A 14,393-nucleotide genomic window follows, 5' to 3' on the forward strand; every position below is an offset into this window, starting at 1 on the left:
GCGACGCTCAGAGCCAAAGAAATGGCCACTTTGGACAAACAAGAATGGAGAGGAGTCATGCCTTGCGCTTTGACAGGTTCTATGCTTTCAGTGTCCAGCTTGCTCACTGACTTCAGGTTGCTCAGATCATGTTTGACCGCTGCTATCCGCCATGTTGATGCGATTTCGTGCCTTCTGGCAACTTCTCCATAACTCGAATGTGTCGCAGCCTGGCTAAGGAGAGAAACAAGAAGGTTTATGCGCGTGTGAGTTTTTGAATCAGACGCCAACACGTCTCGCTATCCTCGCTAAACCAATGCGACAGTATCGCTCACAGAGCAAAAGGAAGCCAGGAAGATATCTTGGCCTGTACATGTCCGAAGACATTGCTGATAAAGCGGAAGAGGATTTTGAAGCCAAGAAAGACAAATCGAATGAAGAGTGGTCACGAAAGATGGACAAGGCATACCCCAAAATTCCACCGAAGGTTAGAAACGAGATCCGCCGGCTTCGCTCCATGGATAGTCTGAGCTCCAAGGTTGACCGCAATCGCATACGATTATACATTCGAGATCGGCATACAGCGTGTCGGTCTCTTATTTCCTCGGAGCCAGACATGTAAAAGGCCACTAGAGAGCATGAAAAGATCAAAAAGATACTCTCAAAGTGGCGTGGCAAGGAATCAGGGACCTAGACCTACCTGGCTCACGTGGCGGTTGTCAATTTACTAGTCGGCATTGAGACAAGCCCCAACAACAGGCCGTAGGTTATGAAGTTATCAAGTTGTGCGAGGGCTCCCCTTGCCTAGTAAAGAAGAGGACGAAGGAAGAGGAAGCTACTTGTCCGAGGGGAAAGAAGACCCCCGAGGATTGCATGATTCAACCATTGTGGAGAAATGAAGATTCTTCTATACTATCGGGCATCGGAATGCGGACCACACTTTGGTACAGTGTTACGGCACGCTGCCGTCCCTAGCCAACGAAGTACGACTAGTCACTAATTAGCACATTTCGTTCTTGTACACTAGAACACTCGCGAGGTCTTACTTTTTCATTCAGTGTATCTTGTCCCACACACCAACCTATGCCTTTGCGTCGGGCGCTGACTCGATAATATCAATCGTGTTATGGTCGACCATCGCAGCCACGTACCGCTCGCACATGGCGCGGACCTTGTACTCACGCTGCATTTCATAAGGTGTCAGGCACCAGCTGTCAAGAGAATTAGCATACGACAACGCAGGCTCTGCGGATAAGCGGGATCGACTCACCCGATGCCGCTGAGCATATTCTTCTTATACTCAAACTGAACCGACTCATCATCCTTCGAAAGCGCAGGGCCACCAAACCGGTGCAGCTTGCTGAGATAGTGCTCCAAAACCTCCATCTCGTGGGCCCGGCGATCCTCGACCGTCAGCGCACCAATGAGGAAGTAGGTCAGATCGTGAAAGATGCTGCTGATGTGTGCCGTCTGGAAATCTAGGAAAGAAGGGTTGCCACTCTTGTCGAGGAATGTGTTGCCCGCGTGGGGATCACCGTGGACGAGGCCAAGGTAGCGAGGGTCGCGTGTCGCAAAGTGCTTCTTGATCACGGCCTGCATCTTGACCTTGTCCTTCCACTGCTCAGGGAAGGGGGGCCTGTTGTCGGCGAGAATCACGACCTCCCACGGCTCCGTCATTTGCATGATGGCAAAGTCGTATACGTTTGTCATCCATGAGTACTCCTCACTGCCGGAAGAGATGTTGAATTTGGAGGAATGGAGACCAGCGAGCTGTGAGACGCCGACCTTGACCTGCTCGAGCGTCATGGTCTTGGAACAGTCGCCGAAAGTGTGCTCCTTGCTCAAGTCCTCGAGGATCACGATCGCCTGGAACTGGCCCGGGTCGACGCCCGCCCAGTAAGCCTTGGGGACGTTGACGTTGCGCAGCTCGGGAGCAATGTTCTGGAAGAACTTGATCTCTCGCGTGTAGAGAACCCTCAAGAGCTGGACGTAGTCGGGCATTGTCATGATCTGTGGGTTGAACCCGCCCTTGACACAGAGGTACAGCGTCTGCTCTGCGCCTGAATCGTCATCGTAGCTCGCCGTGATGTAGACCTTTCCGGCCGATGCATCCAGGATTATGTCCGTTTGCTCAACCTTGGTTATTGGAAGGTTCAACACCTTGGTGAGCCATGATGCTCCAACCTCTTCTGGCAGAGAGGGCAGGGTCTTTGATGTAGTAATCGCCATCTTGACTATCGTACAAATTTGGAACGTCGGTAGAGTGTATCAACCTCCGTGTGATTTACGAAATAGTTATTAAAAGAGTCACGGTGTTGGAACGTTCAGTTAATTATCCAGCGCTTTGCTCGACTAATGTCGGACTGCATGGGGGCCCGGGGGGTCTTATAGCAGTTAACTTCCTCCTCTGACAGGGTCCTAAAACACGAACCGCAATATTCGTCCTCCCTGATACCAGCTGTAAACCCCAGGGGCACGTCACTGGTCAGGACCTCACAAGCGCAGCGCCTTGTAGAGTGCAGACTGTCAGACCGGCAACATGAATGTTGGCCCGCGACCAGACAGCTTCGCAATTGGCCCTGGTCTGGCGAGGCAGCGACGACCCTTGCAGTTCTTGACTTTGGTGGACAAGTTCCTGCATGGTACCATGGAGACATGCCGAGATCGACCGCTTGACATTCATATTGGAGAATTTGGGTTTGCTGACTTCATGTTGCTGTCGCTGAGGCAAACCTGTGGACGAAGATACAAACTTACGCCAAGTCGCGCATAGGACCGTTGTTGATATTCATAAAAAGAACCGTCAGAAGGATTGGTGCCATCACCAGGACATGTCGCGTGTGGCTGCATGTCAAGGCAGATCCTGGTCCGTTCCGAAGGGACTGGTAGGCTGGCATGTTGATTGTGACTTGTTGGCTGCTGGCATCCCTTCGCTTGGGAAGAATAGAAGAAAGAAACCGAAACTGACAAGCCGAGAAGTACTGAGTACCTGCCTAATTGATCAGTATGTTAACTTACATGTACTGTGCTTGTAGTTTGCAGACTTTGCGTACATCCATATGCAGGATCATCACATGTAGTAATCAATACATGTGATCATCCAACCCTGTTCACATTGCTTCCCAGGTTTCGGCCAGAGACAACGGGGCGGCTGGGTCTCTTGAGTCTACCTAGTACCGGCATCTTCATTTTCAAAGAGGTTGCTCCATGCTTTATACCGCCCGTCTCTTGCCCGTCTCGCTCGTCACCTCGTAATCCGTCGCGCTGGTCTTTTTCTTGCAGTGCCGCCGACTGTCTGCTGCTTGGGGCGTAGGCGTTGGCGAGTGCATGTCTGCAAACGTCATTGGCATCGTAGCAACGAGCTTGTTAGCTGTCGATGTCGCTGTGAGCTGGAAATTCGCTGTAAGTGTTTTCTCAGACCTCAGTACACGGGATACTGACACACTCTTCAGCTATTGCCAATCTACATGCTTTGGAAGACGCAATTGCGATGACGAGTGAAGATTGGCGTCATGGCTCTTATGGCCATGGGAGGCGTGGAAGTGCCTGCGCAGCTCCGGTGGCCCATCCATACTGACATTCATGTACAGGAGCTCAGTTGCCACAATTGTCCGACTGAAGTATGTCATCGAGGTGCTGCACTTCACGGAGTCCCAGGGCATTGCGAGACCCTCGATTCTGCCCAAGACCCTCGCGGCTACTACATAGTAGGTTCCCTCGAACCTGGATGACAAGACATGTGGTGACGAACTACAGCTCCATTGTCGAGATTGGACGCAGCATCTTCGCGGCTTCCTTGACGACACTCGACCCCTGATCAAGAAAATCAACTGCTTGTCTGGCTTTAGCTCCAGCGGCCCGACTCGAGAGACAGGACCGAAAGGCTTGTCAGCCCCTCGAGTAGCAACCGACCCCAACAGTACAAGGGGCCCGAGCTATCGGCTCGACGACATGCACACATCACACGCCGACAGTGAGGAGGCCATCATCGTGCCCCGAGCACTCAAGGACCAGAAACAGTCCGTCGTCAAGGTGATGGACAAGAACGACAGCTCGCAAGGGCGCCTGAAAGTGCCGTGGAACCAGCAGCAGCCGCATAATGGGTAGATGCCCTGTTTCACTGGATAAAGAGGGCAAGATAGTCGTGCGGTAGCTGCGTGTCCTGTCAAATCTTGCAACCCGTTGCTAGCCTAACCTTACTGAAGTTCGACGTGGTGTGTGATTTTATCCGCTGGCGTCTGATATCAGCCCCAACATCGACTTTCGAAATCTAAGGAATTCAGTGATGGACAATCTCTTTCGAAATCTCCTGCCCCCACATTAGCCGAAAAGAAGCGAGCATGGCTACCGCACACCGCTGCGAGATGATGAAGTGAGGCTCTCTGTCGAACCGGCTGAAGCCTGTAGGTGTGTGCCATGAAGGGCAATTAGCCCGACGCCGCCTGCGTCCGGACCGTCTAGGATGCGGGGGAGAAGAAGTAGTATCTCGTTTAGTTGCACGGACAAACTAAGCTTGACGAGGCCTGCCGTGTGAGAGAGAATTTGAAAATAGCCTGATTGATCGGCAAACCGCCTCCCCTCATTCTGCGAGACCGGCGATGGTAGACGTGATCCAGCCCCCAAGACGAAGTCGGCGGTTGCGCTGAGAGGGGACCGAAGGATAGTGAATAATAAGACATATTATCCCGCGAATCCTGCAGCGTTTCTGGAGCAGGGGCGAAATGATATGCACACCTCATCCACCGCCGTGAAAATACTGGCCAAGGAAAGTGCGCCGCAACGTTTGCCCGCTCCTCTGCATTGATCCTTATTCTCGCAGTCCTCCTGACGAAGACGATAGTCTGAGGAGACGGACAATTGCGACTCGCGCGCCGGACGACCAAAGGCGCAGGTGACGGGGACCGATAACAGCACGTCGCATCGAGAGGAGAGCGTTGCTTCTCCAAACCGAATCCTGCTGGATCGTGTGCTGCGCACTTGAGTGGCCGATAATAAGCCTGCTTGGCCTCGTTGCTGAAATTGCGCGGATGCGTGACTCGTGTCGAAGAGGAGAGAGAGGAGAAGGAGAGAGGTCAAATCTCAACTTGTTGATCTATCTCTTCGTCTGGCCGAGGGGGCATCGCCCAGCGATACATGCCCGGGACCTGCCAGTCTGTGCCAGATGCATTGACTGATTATTGCCTGGTAGCCGGGTAGTTTTGACGATCAACGAGTCACGACAGAGGTATGTAGCAGCAGCAGCAGCAGCAGTTCGACGCCAAGCCAGCGTGGACCAGGGATCTGCGCTGTGCTGCGTTGCACTCGGCAGCGTCAGGTTCACCATTGGCAGCACGGACGGGTGCGGTGCGACGGACACACTTTCGTCATTCGACTCTGTCACAATACACCCAGGTCGCACAATTCGACGCCACCTTGCGAGCTCTGCCAAAGCCAGCAGCAAAAACGGCTCTACGTACCCTGTGAGGTAATTCTCAAAGAGTGCAGCTGCATGCCACGAAACGAGTCTGGCGAGTCAGTGCCGCAGAATCATCGACAATTCAGCAGCGTCGACTGGCCGAGCCTGGCTGCAGCGAGCGGAGACTGACGACTGTCACTGGACCAGTGCACTGAGTGGAGTGAGTCAAGTCGTAAAGCATCCGGATCCGCGGTATTCAGGGGTATTTTTCCTGCGGTGTCAGATCTGCTGTTCTAGAAGGTGGCCCGTCCTGAGACTGCAGGGTTCCTCGCGAGGGTGCAGACTCAATTGCAGAGGACGAAAGGGAGAGCCAAGAGACAACTGGACGAGGAGCTGCAGGCCAAGGAGCGTGAGCAGGCCAGTCGTCATAATACTCGACAGCAGCGACAAGAAAAGCGACTACGGTGGCTAGCCGCATAAGAAGGACATGGAGCTTGTTTTCGGTCCCTTAAAAAATAAAAGGGACTGGAGACGCGTAAATCACCGAGTATTACTATTCAAGCGCCGCGTCCGGGGAGCCCGTGTGTCACCAGGAGCCAAACCCCGAAACGGGAGAACGTCCCGGGCAGCCAGCACAGGACAGCAAGCAAAGAACCAGCAACAGCAAACCCCGGGAGCGACTATTAGAACAGGAAAAAGAAACGGAAGAGGAAAAGCGCGTCGGGTTATCATTGCATACTTATTGGCGCCAGGAGATTAGCATCGAGTTATCGACGGAAGAAGTGCAGGGCCATTCGTCGGGTGCCAGACCGACAGGCGCAGACTACAGTACTACAGTACCTGACAGGCTGACTCCGGGACAATTACAGGCCAGCGGCCCCAAGATTACAGGGGGCGGGGCATTTCGCGGCGGCATTATTGGGATCCTCCACCCCCACCACAAGGGCCAAAGGTCGGGCCTCGCCGCCTGACTGGAGGCCGGAGCCCCTCGGAAGAAGCCCAGGCACGAACCGTCTCCACTCAGGACCGCGGGACCGCGGAACTTGGAAGGCAAGGCCTGGCAGCAGCAGCAGCAGCAGCAGCAGCAAACTCAGGAGACTGACTGAACTGAAAACCCAGTGGTGGACCGTGGAATTGAATCACCGCCCACACCAAGCAAGCAAGCCCAGACCACCAGCCCGGCCAGTCGCCTGGTGGCTCCAGGTTCCAGGTTCCCACCAGCAAAACGGACTCGACTGGATGGAGTGGCCCTTCATGTCCGAATTCTTGTACTCGGTTGTCCCCTCCCTGCCGACCTGGAAGCCTAACACGTCCAGCAGCAGCAACAACAACAGCAACAACAACAACAGCAACAGCAACAGCAACAGCAACAGCAACAAATCTCGTCGCCCGTCGCAGCGGACAGACTCCAACGGGGGCAGCACCACGACTGGCAGCGGCTTGACACCCACCGCCCCAGCATCACCATTACCGTCACCATCAGCAACCGACCATCAGCAGCGGCTCGACCGCAATCGAGGCGCCGACGCAGCGACTGCCACCACTGCCACCACAACCGACAATAATGCCCGCGCTCGCTCTCGCCGCTCCCTGATCCGTTCCGCCTCGCGATCGTCCTCCAGCAACCGAGGTCACCACTACTGGTTGACAAAGACCAACAGCACCAGCTCTGCCAGTGACAGCGCCACCGCGGCAAACCCATCAGCACTGACTACCAATAACTCCAGACTCTTGGACAGCCGGCAGCACTCCAGCAGCCCTCTCTCGCGCGCGCGCTCCAACAGCGCAGCCGCAGCCGCAACCAACAGAAGCAACAAGGACACCACCAGCCCCTCGGTCGACGCGGCCCGCAACTCGTCCTCCTCCTCGACCGTAAGCGCACGTACCCGCCTCACAGCCGCCAGCCTCAGCGCCGTCACATCGGGCACGAGCTCGACAAGTTTCACCCCGCGCAAGCAGAAGCACAGGAACAAGGCGAGCAGCATCAGCAGCAATAGCGGTCCTGGAGGTGTCAGCGGGGCACCTCCTCTTCCATCCACAGCAGTACCGTCTCTACCGTCGAAACTACACGCGTCAACAGCCGCGCAACAGCACGGCGGCATCACCGCCACCACCGCCAACAGCAGGCCGCTCTTCCACGTGGACAGCATCGCGGCGGGCGATCTGAAGCATGTGGCCATGTACCCCGATGTAACAATGGATGCATACCGGCCACCAGCCGGTCCCAAGGTTTTCCACCCGCCTTCTGGGCGAGCCGAGTCGGTGAGCTCGACCAGCCTTGCCACCGCCCAGTCGAGCAAGACCGTCCTATCGAGTGACCCAAGCGCACCAGACTCGACGCCAGCGCAGAGACCATTTGTCCAGCGGAATGGGCGCTCGTACCTGCGCGACCAGACAAACCCATACCCTCTGCCTGTGGACTTGACAGAGCTGCATCGCCAGTCTCTACGGACCTTGCTGCTTATCCAAGTCCACGGTGCGCCCGTCGCAAGTCCGGCCCTGACGGCCAAGCCGCCCTTGAAGGTGTTGGATCTCGGCTGCGGATCGGGCTTCTGGAGCATGATGTGCCACCGCTACTTTAAGAGCCGGGGACACGGGGGCATACACTTCACAGGCATGGACGTGGCTTCCGTGGCCCCGAGCAACGGGCCCGAGGGCGGCAAGCCGGACCGAGAGATGAAGTGGACGTTTGTCCAGCACGACCTCCGCGTCAAGCCGTGGCCCTTTGCCGACGGCGAGTTCGACATGGTCTTCAACAAGGACATGGCGCTCGCGTGCACCACGTCCCAGCAGGCGACCCTGATGGACGAGAGCATCCGCGTGCTCAAGTCGGGCGGCACCCTCGAGATCTGGGAAACGGACCACTCCATCCGCATGCTGCGCAAACACGTCCCCAGCGCCTCGGCCGCCAATACCCAGGTCGAGGAGCAGGAGGCCGCCTCGACGCTCGGCGCCTACGTCATCAACACCAACACACCCCTCTCGCCCCCCCAGTCCGCCTACCTGCAGGAGTACAACGGCTGGCTCAAGCGCGCCATGGACGCGCGCGAGCTCATGGTTGAGCCCTGCACCGTCGTCAACCACAGCCTCCTCTCCGAGGCCGAGTCCCTCAAGAACATTGGATCTCACCGCGTCGCCATCCCCTTTAGCGAAGTCCGTTGGGAGCGCGAGGGCGTCGGCGGCATCGTCACCAAGGACGGCAAGTCGTATCCCACAAAGTCCAACCGCGAGCAGCCGCCGCAGATTATTGAGAAAAAGTCCCTCACCGCGGGCCAAGCCGCACTGCGACGCACCGCGCTTCTCACCCTCATTGAGGAGATACAGGCGCTGGAGCCCCTGCTGCGCGAGCAGAGCGGCAAGAGCCAGGACGAGTGGGACGTGTGGATGAGCAAGATGACAACAACACTCCTCAACGGGGGCGACTACGACACCCGCTGGGGCGAGTGTCTCGAGTCGGGCGCCTGGTGGGCTACGAAGCGATAATAGCGAAACTGTGTGCTATTATGCAATGAAGAGATGATACAGCGAAAGGGAAAACGAACGAAAAGGGGGAACTAACTATACTGCGTGGGTTGCATGCGATGACTTTTTTTCACTTTCGTGTCGGGATACCTGTTTGATATTTATATATATATGTAGGCTATATATTTGGTATATTGCTAGACTTTTTCTTCATCCTCCGCCCCCGTTCCCACACCGTGTATGTTGCCGCCCAACACGTCCGCCTCCAATGTCCACAACGGCTTCAACACCGTCTCCATGGCATCCTCATGTGTCTGCGTACCGGGACACCCCTTCACTTTCTTCCCGTCCGCTATGGCAGCCGGACCACCCAAGCGCACAACCTCCGCCAGTATGTCGCCCATCCGCTGGACTTGGCTCTGTTCGAGCCTCTTGAGAAAGACTAGAGCGCCCAGGTCGTGGTACACGTGCCGCGCGGACGTCCGCGCGTCGTCCTCGCTGCGCGGCGCCTTGACCTGCGGACCGTCGTGGATAGGAGACCGCGTTGTCAGGCCAATGATCTTGTAGAGCGATGGGTGGTCGCGGTAGATGGAGGACACGGCTCGACGTATGGCCGACATGTTGGAGACGTGACTGGTGATCCCTGCCCGACTGCCAATTGAAGTCCACCGGAACAGCACCAGGTAGGTAGGTAGTCGTGCCAGCGACCTCGAAATGGTACAGGTCAAAGGAAGTGGTCAGTCAGTGTGCGTGATTCTCCAACTGTGGCTGAATGACAAGGTCAAGCAGCCTCGTGTGGCTGTATTGTGGCGTCATGATCCCTGCATTGCTCTCGACATCACCATCATGATGCCCGCCCTCGTTCATCCTCTACAACCAAGAATGGACCTCGATCATGCCGCCTTCTACTCCATCGTTACGGCATCAGGTCATTGCCCTCTACAAGGGTCTGTGCTCCCCTACCTCCACATTCTGAACCAAAACTCACCGTAGGTGTAGAACTGCTCTACCTCGGTAGGGAGTATCCTCTCGGCTATGATTACTTCCGCCCAAGGTTGCACAAGGCGTTCATGAGCAAAGCCGGCGAAACAGACGAAGACAAGATTCGAAAAGGGATCAGTCAAGGGGAGTATGTGAAGAAAGGTATATTCTCCGTGACCACTTTCCTGTCATGACACACGGCAATAGGCTAATACTACGCAGAGATCGAGATGCTGTGAGCTCTCCCATGGCTGGAATAGGGCTGTTCATATTTCGCTGACTACGCAGGTACTACTTGAAGCGATACCGCACGCTGAGGAAGCGTTACGATGCGGATGCATGACTGGGCCTAGGCCGGGCGTATATACATCACTGAATGCGAAGAGCCTTACGTAAAGGAAAAACAAACACAGCCGGTTTTTGCCTACTATCTACTCGCTCACGAGACTGGACTGTTCGGGAAGCTATCGTTTTGCCCGCTGCCGCCACCACTACTGCCGCCCTGCGCCGGATAGGCAAACCCAGGAGGACGCTGTCCACCCCGCCATGTCGGCAGAGATCCCTCGTCGTCGTCGCTTGGCTGCGTGAAGCCGCTCACATCGCTCAACATGCTAGAGCTCCGTCCACGCGTCTTAGCGCGGGGCTCAAAGGGTGCCGCGGTGGCCATGGCTTGCCAGGCAGAAGGGCCAGCAAAGGAGGAAACGGTAGGAACGAGATCGCCAGAAGTGCCCCAGACGTTTGACGGGATGTGAGGCGGAGCCGCAGGATTCGGGTTCCACATGCCAGGGTGTTGTTGCTGTTGTTGCTGCTGCTGCTGCTGGTAATCCCCCAGTTGGGCCATCTGGTCAAGAGACATGTGGACCGCACTGGTGCTCATAATGGCATTCAGCTGCGCCTGCATGGCCTGAATCTGCTCAACCTTGCCGGCGTTCGTGGCTCTGATGTGTGCCAGACGCTCCCGATAGTTCACTTCCACGGCGGCACTGTGCTCCTGCCACGTCACGCGCTCCTGACGGCGACGCTCGGCCTCGTCAAGCCCCCGGGTGTTGGCGTCGGTGATGTTGGCCAGCTCCGTCTCGATCTTGTTGATGCGGGTCTTGATCTTGTTGACCTTGCTGATGAGATTCGAGTGTTCCAACTCCTTGGCCTTAACTTCCTTGTCCAGCTTCGACTTGAACTCCTCAAAATCCTTCTTCTCCCCGTCGTAGAGCTTCTTCTCGGCTCCGTAGAGCTTTTCGACCTTCTTCTTACGATCGGTGAGTTCCGGCGCCGCGTCGTAGTTCTTGAGCTGGTCCACAAGGGCTTGGGCTTCGCGTTCCGCCTGCGATTTCTGAGTCTCCTGCTGGCGAATCTTTTGCCTGTACTTCTCGTCGGAATTGCCTGCAGATGACAGTTGATTATCGGCCAGTTCAATGTCCTTCTTCAAGTTGTTGATGCGCGACTTCCACTCCTTGCGAACTGTCTTGAGGCGGTTCTTCTCCTCGGTCAGCCTAGCTTCGGCGGCAGCAATGGAAGTCTTGAGCGTCGTGGCGGGCGAGTCGGGCTGCAGAGAGTGCTGGCCATTAGGCGGCGCGGCAGTACCGGCTTCCGTCTCGCGCTGTGGCTCGCTGACAGTGCGGATGCTTGTTTTGAACAAGACAGTGTCGTTGCTGCGGTCAACAAACTCGACGACATACTTGGACGTGGGTCGGAGTCCGTAGATGGCGCCAGTCCATCGAGCGCCCTCCTCTTCCTCTTCTGTCTCGCCACCAGGCGCGTCCAGCGGGTACATGCGTGTTGGCTGCCAGAAGGCGTTGTTGATGCGGACGTAAAGAGGCTGCCCGGAGAGCTTCTGCGCCGTGGTTGGAATCGAATCGTCCTTGCTCCCCTGAACGCTGTCTTCTTCCAAGTGCTCGTGGGGAAACAGACTGGTGTTGAAATGAACCTCATCACTACCCACGTAAACAATCCATATTTGGCGCTCCTGCCGCTCAAACGGCGCGTTGCCCAGATTGTGGACATCGGTAGCGTTGGATCCAGCCTGCTCCCGTGACGTGTTGGACAGCTCCCACTCCTTCATAAATACAATCTTTGTGCTTGCAAGTGCAGCCCACAAGGGCTGCTGTAGGCGTATCTGTGCGCTTTGCTTCCTCCTCTTCTTGCTCACTAAAGGCGGGGCCGACGTCTGCTGGGCGTTGATTTCGATCTCTGGCGTAGCGAGAGTGGCGTCCGCTGCGTTGTCGGTGCTCCCATGTGGTTTTCCTACTTCAGGGTCGCCTCCGTCTTTCCCATCCTTGTTCTCGCGCTCCCGTCTCAGATACCACTTTTTGATCGCCCTTATAGTTCCTTGGGTCAAGATATGCACGGCCAACAGGCTCTTGGCCCAGCCAATCAAGCCCTTAGTCTCATAGTGCTCCTCGTGCAGCTTCCAAGGCTCATGAAAAGCCGCAGGTACGGGCCAGTTGTCGGGAATATGTCGAGCTATGCGCGCCCAGTGAGACTGGGTACCCCTCAAAATGTGATGCAGCATGACCCAGAAGAACGTTGTCGTGATCCCTCGCGACGCTCCATCGCGCGAACCTGTACCGCCGCCGAGCGTAATGGCAATCACAGGCTTCGCCAGATCCTGCATCAGCTCTTGCAGTGGGTGCCAGAGAAACAGCCAGAAGAAGAAGAACATGACGTCCATAGTGAACAGCGTCACAGGCGCGGGCGTCGTAGCGGTGCCATCGAGGATTTCGGCAAAGTTGATGCTCACGTACGAGTTGAGCGTGACGGGCGGGACAAACGTGAGGAGCGCAAAGACGGCATAGATGAAGAGGAGCGAGAGAGCCGGTAGGTGCATCAGAATAATCAGAATGGCCAGCGTATCCTGCATGGGAAGCGCCTTGAGCACGGTTGCGGCAAGCTCAAGGGGGCCCTGATCGCGGTGAACGTTGACATCCTTCAAGGCATTGACGTCGATCTGGCGGTGTCCGGCGTCGACGCCGCCAGCGCCCGAGGTCTGATGAGGCGCCATGAGCGATGAACCGGATTCGGACGATGTATCGTCTAAACCTAATGCATCCAAAACTTTGCGCGCGCCGTTGATATCGACAGAGTTGCCCGGGTCGTTGCCTGCATGGCTCTCCTTACAGACGCCGTCGATGCTGGGCTGCTGCTCGGCGCCGCGGTTTCGGGGCGGCGACGTAGGCAGAGATTGGCGGGGCAGGCCAGAGGCAGCATGTTCAGCAGCCGTCCTAGGCTGCGAGCCCTGGGCGGATGCGTCGAGCTGTGCGTGGCTTCGTTTGCCTACGACTCGCTTGGCAGTAGCAGGGCCAACGAGCCCATTCTCGTGCCGAGTGTCGCGCTGACCGGCGGCGCCTGAGTGTCGCTTGCCCGACCCTGAGGCACGAGGCATGCGCAAAGGCCGAGGGAGTGTCTGAGGCCGTCGCAGGTGGTCGTGCGTGACCGACAGGACGGTGATTGTCGGGGACCCGGAACTTGGGTCACGAGTAGGGCGAGGGGCAGGGAAGCGTCGTCATGCGTGCAATCTGGACGCGGCGTGGAAATGAAGCTAATTATCGATTGAACAATTCGGTAGTGCAAAGGCCGCTGTCTCGAGACGAAACGATGATGGTTCGTCGTCGTCGCCGTCGTCGGACAGGCAGCAGCGTCGGACTATGAAAAAGTAACAATACTCCCGTGGCCTGCTGGGTAATACGAATGGTGGGTGCCGGTGGTGTGGTGAAGGGGTGAGATTTTCAGAAGCGGGAAGAAGTGCAGGAAAGCGTTGAGTGGGTGGACATTTGGAGGCAGGAACGGCCGGAACAGGAACAGAGGCGCCGTCGTATCGAGCCATGATTGGTCAGAGTCTGTCATGGACATGCTAAGTCCCAGCCGCTTCCCAGGGCTGCTCAGGGCCTGCAGCACCTGTACTCCACTGGCAGAGCCGCTATTAGACTCCAGCTTTAACATTTGCACGCTTGGCCCTGGAACTAAAAGAAGCACTGGGCTGGTTGAGTTGACATGGGCTGGAGACTGGACTCACTGGAGTTGCTCAAGGGTCCATGCAACCGTAATGAGTCTATATGTACTGACCAGTGACAGTGACCACGCATGCGCCTCACCCAAGTCCAGTCATCTTGCAAAATAAGCTACGGCCCTGCGTTATACTTTGTCGGTGCTAGCAATGGCGGCTCGGCATTTGACATGGCCTGGAAGGGTGTGCAGACGGGACATGGAGCGCTCAGCACGCCAGGCCTTGCACAAACCAGCCAACCATGGCAGAGTGCCGAATTCCGCGAGTGCAACCCAGCCTCGAGGATCACTGTCCGCCAATCGCTGCCTTGATGATGTGCTGCCCATTCGTCGAATTCAGCATGGCGCGATGCCCTGGGGTCGGATGGGGCTCAACAGCCCTTAACTGCGACTGCCGTGGTAACAGTCCCGCCTCTGATGAGCTGCGTTGCTTGCGCATGACGGGGAAAACGTCCGCAGACAAGGTTTTTCTTCTGGACGTGGTGTCTGCGCACTGCTTGACGTCGCTGCCTCGCGATGGCTTCTTGTAGCTGGCAGCTGCCATTTAATTTTAGTTGGGGTACTATATGTGATGTAT

At 56.5% G+C, this 14,393-nt stretch overlaps 5 protein-coding genes across 5 annotated transcripts; 2 read left to right on the forward strand and 3 right to left on the reverse strand.

The window, feature by feature from the left end:
* Positions 1 to 1,060: 1,060 nt before the first annotated feature.
* On the reverse strand, positions 1,061 to 2,208 carry J7T54_002578 (putative aminoglycoside phosphotransferase protein; the record flags this gene model as incomplete). The annotated part of the gene is made up of 2 exons (XM_051506741.1): positions 1,061 to 1,190; positions 1,250 to 2,208. The coding sequence occupies 2 exons, from the start codon at positions 2,206 to 2,208 to the stop codon at positions 1,061 to 1,063; spliced, it is 1,089 nt and encodes a 362-aa protein (XP_051362077.1).
* A 4,405-nt stretch (positions 2,209 to 6,613) lies between these two features.
* J7T54_002580 (uncharacterized protein) lies at positions 6,614 to 8,857 on the forward strand (the record flags this gene model as incomplete). Its single annotated transcript, XM_051506742.1, has 1 exon — positions 6,614 to 8,857. One exon carries the CDS (start codon positions 6,614 to 6,616, stop codon positions 8,855 to 8,857), a length of 2,244 nt encoding a protein of 747 aa, XP_051362078.1.
* A 176-nt stretch (positions 8,858 to 9,033) lies between these two features.
* On the reverse strand, positions 9,034 to 9,456 carry J7T54_002581 (uncharacterized protein; the record flags this gene model as incomplete). Its single annotated transcript, XM_051506743.1, has 1 exon — positions 9,034 to 9,456. One exon carries the CDS (start codon positions 9,454 to 9,456, stop codon positions 9,034 to 9,036), a length of 423 nt encoding a protein of 140 aa, XP_051362079.1.
* A 275-nt stretch (positions 9,457 to 9,731) lies between these two features.
* J7T54_002582 (Electron transfer regulatory factor 1) lies at positions 9,732 to 10,160 on the forward strand (the record flags this gene model as incomplete). The annotated part of the gene is made up of 4 exons (XM_051506744.1): positions 9,732 to 9,783; positions 9,836 to 9,979; positions 10,040 to 10,052; positions 10,106 to 10,160. The coding sequence occupies 4 exons, from the start codon at positions 9,732 to 9,734 to the stop codon at positions 10,158 to 10,160; spliced, it is 264 nt and encodes an 87-aa protein (XP_051362080.1).
* Positions 10,161 to 10,256: 96 nt separating this feature from the next.
* J7T54_002583 (ubiquitination network signaling protein-like protein) lies at positions 10,257 to 13,196 on the reverse strand (the record flags this gene model as incomplete). The annotated part of the gene is made up of 1 exon (XM_051506745.1): positions 10,257 to 13,196. The coding sequence occupies one exon, from the start codon at positions 13,194 to 13,196 to the stop codon at positions 10,257 to 10,259; it is 2,940 nt and encodes a 979-aa protein (XP_051362081.1).
* Between the last annotated feature and the right edge of the window lie 1,197 nt (positions 13,197 to 14,393).

Source organism: Emericellopsis cladophorae, assembly GCF_022114955.1.
Source record: "Emericellopsis cladophorae strain MUM 19.33 chromosome Unknown NODE_24_length_302009_cov_114_244240, whole genome shotgun sequence".
Lineage (NCBI taxonomy): Eukaryota > Fungi > Ascomycota > Sordariomycetes > Hypocreales > Bionectriaceae > Emericellopsis > Emericellopsis cladophorae.